A 2,848-nucleotide genomic window follows, 5' to 3' on the forward strand; every position below is an offset into this window, starting at 1 on the left:
TGAAGCTTCCACAAGTTCTATACCATCCAAAACCAACCGGATATTTTTGGGTTTATGACAGAGGATAAGTGGCCGAGGACAGCTTCGTTTTTCAGTACAAGATCTGATACCTGAGTACACAAAGAGAGTAAATTCATTGCCCTTGAGTTGTCCTTTTCAGGGATGCCCACTTCTTCAACCATATCCCAAAAAGTAACAACACATAAATGCAATGAAATTTATAAAACTGCTTTTACTTTTCTATAATATTTTAAACCATACAATATGAACCATATATTTTACTTTCACATAAGTGGTTTATCCTTAAAAATGACAACCACCATAACATAACACATAAAGCTAGTTTCTCTTCAAACATGCTTCAATCAAGCAGGCTGGGATCCAGAAAAAATAAATCCAGTAGCCTGCAACTCCAAAAGGAAGACGATACCTAATGGCTTCACCTCCACTATGTTGTTCATTTCTTACATGAACATATATATATTTATATATATTAGAACATGAAAATCGAACATGTAGATAGTACTATAGTAACTGTACAGTGGGAACGGGGTTGGCAAAAACTATCCCTGACGATCATCTCCCCACACCAACCAAGGTCTTCTCCTCGCTTTCTTTTGGCCTGAAGGATGAACCGGATGGAACTTCTTCCAGCACCGGCATTTCTTCTGGTGCAGGATGAACTGGTTTCGGTGTGTAGTTGAAGGAAAGGTCTTTGTTGGCAGCTAATGCCAAAAGCTCCTTCTCCTCGAGACCTTTTGTCGGCCCAAGGCTGCATCGGTCTGGTGAGTGCTTGGCCAATGCATCTTTGAATTTTTTGATCTGTGGGATTATCATTGTGGTTAGAACATATATGATGGTAAAACATGCACAACAATTGACAAACAGTTAAGATACAAAACCAGTTACATTGAAGGAGCAAAACTAGTAGAGCCTCATCAATAACACAACTAACAGATAACTAAGATACACCATGGCCATCAATATCAAATGATCCAAAGGGACCAGTGGGTTTATTTCATTCTAATTACTAAAACGTATCTGATAAACTTTGCATCACAAGGGAGGGATAGAAACAAGACTAACCGTGGCATTGGTGCAGCTAAAGCTGCATAAACGACCCTGAGCTCCTCTATAGAACCTAAAGAAAGGCAACACATGTACATTAAGGCTATAACACATGGATTTATGCTCCTCATAGTTCACCTTAAGGAACTGCACATCCGGATTCATCTCTGCCAATTGGCAAATCTGGCAAATCACAACATCCAAATCCACCATTAACACAACTATGCAAAAGAAAATAGATTAAAAAAAAAAACTTCAAAAGTCTATATTATTATACCTTGGGATGAAGAGCCTTGCAGCCACCACAACCAGGAGAGAAAAAATCCACTATAACAAGTTTATCCCCAGCATTCAAAAGTGAGTCCACCAGGTCTTGTGCAGATGTCACTTCTTTCATATTTGGTTGATTCCCCTTCTCCCACCACTTTTGGGTTTTACCAATAAGCCCAGTTTGCATCTAATTTCGTTGAACAATACCACAAAATAAAAGAGACAAACCAATTAGAATGTTTCGTTTTGATCCTCTACAACAGATCAAAGTACCGGGAAAAAGGAGTGTTAAACATAAAAAATCATACTAATTAACCCTTCCAAAAAAGGAAAAATCTATTTGGGAATAGAAGTAAAATTTCTATATAAAGATTTGACCTTTGACATGTGAAAGCTAAACTAAGAACTACCTATAGCTAAAATAACAGAGAAATTCAAAATAAGAAAGTTCATAAAATAAATCAGAAAATACCCACACCTTTGGACCCAAAAAAGAGTTCTAAAATTAAAGTTAATTAAACCAACCTGTGCTTTAATGGGAACTCGACAGAACCTTCTCTCATTTAGACTTCTTTTCTCTAAAACAACCACTCTTTGACCATTAAAACCACTCCTCAAAGCTTGAGGTTCCAACTTCAAAGAAGGAAAACTATTCTTTCTCAAACAAAACGCAGAGATTCTCCTAGAAAACAAAGGAACGCCACCTTCTTGATTCTTCTTCTGACTACAGTTACAAGCTGTAAACAGATTTGACTTCCCCAAAACTTCAGCCATGCTTAATATTTCTATATTTTTTTTTCTAACAACAGGAACAGAAATTCAGATTCAAAATTGAAACTCTAAGCTTTATTCCCGAACGGAAATTAAAATACCGAATATGAAAATGAAGCGTTTTTAAGCAAAAGTTGCTTCTTTTATCTTTCTCTTTCTTTGTTGAGTAGCATTGCCGGTTCTGTTGGTTATTTTAAGGTCTAAGGATGGACTTTAACCGTTGATCTGGTTTGTCTTGATGTGAATCTAGCGCTTGATGATATGTTGTGACTGGAAAATTTTCATGTCAAAACGTATTGGATAAGGCTCTTTGTCTTGCTTTTTTTTTCTTTTAATATTGGTCGGTTTTTATGGTGGTAAGGAGATGCACGTGATAAGTGAATTTTGTGACACGTGGAATCAGACTTTAGATATTACAAAAGTAAAGGGCAGTTTCGGATATACAATGGATAAAAGGTAGGTTCTTTGACACGTCATTCATTACTTTAGTGGGCCAGCTTAAAATTTTTTGATAAATTCCATCAAATGTCACTAAATTATTAATAAGTTTATGGTTTGGTCGTTTAATTTTAAAAAGTTACAAAATGATCACTGAATTATTTGAAAATTTTCATTTAAGCAACTTAACTATTTAAACATTTTTATTCAAATTACCGGGCTGTTAACTTTTTTTTTAAAGCTCAGCTAGCGCGCTGTAAGCTACAATTCGAGAATCGATATAGTAGATCAATACCATTGA

The 2,848-nt window shown here is 35.8% G+C and overlaps 1 protein-coding gene across 1 annotated transcript; it reads right to left on the reverse strand.

Annotated features, from left to right (window-relative positions):
* Positions 1 to 217: 217 nt before the first annotated feature.
* Positions 218 to 2,424, reverse strand: LOC108470717 (thioredoxin-like 1-1, chloroplastic). The gene is made up of 4 exons (XM_017772152.2): positions 1,864 to 2,424; positions 1,346 to 1,525; positions 1,087 to 1,251; positions 218 to 822 (listed from the first exon to the last, which is right to left on the reverse strand). Exons 1-4 carry the CDS (start codon positions 2,110 to 2,112, stop codon positions 577 to 579), a joined length of 840 nt encoding a protein of 279 aa, XP_017627641.1. The 5' UTR covers positions 2,113 to 2,424; the 3' UTR covers positions 218 to 576.
* Positions 2,425 to 2,848: the final 424 nt, after the last annotated feature.

Source organism: Gossypium arboreum, chromosome 11, assembly GCF_025698485.1.
Source record: "Gossypium arboreum isolate Shixiya-1 chromosome 11, ASM2569848v2, whole genome shotgun sequence".
Taxonomy (NCBI): domain Eukaryota; kingdom Viridiplantae; phylum Streptophyta; class Magnoliopsida; order Malvales; family Malvaceae; genus Gossypium; species Gossypium arboreum.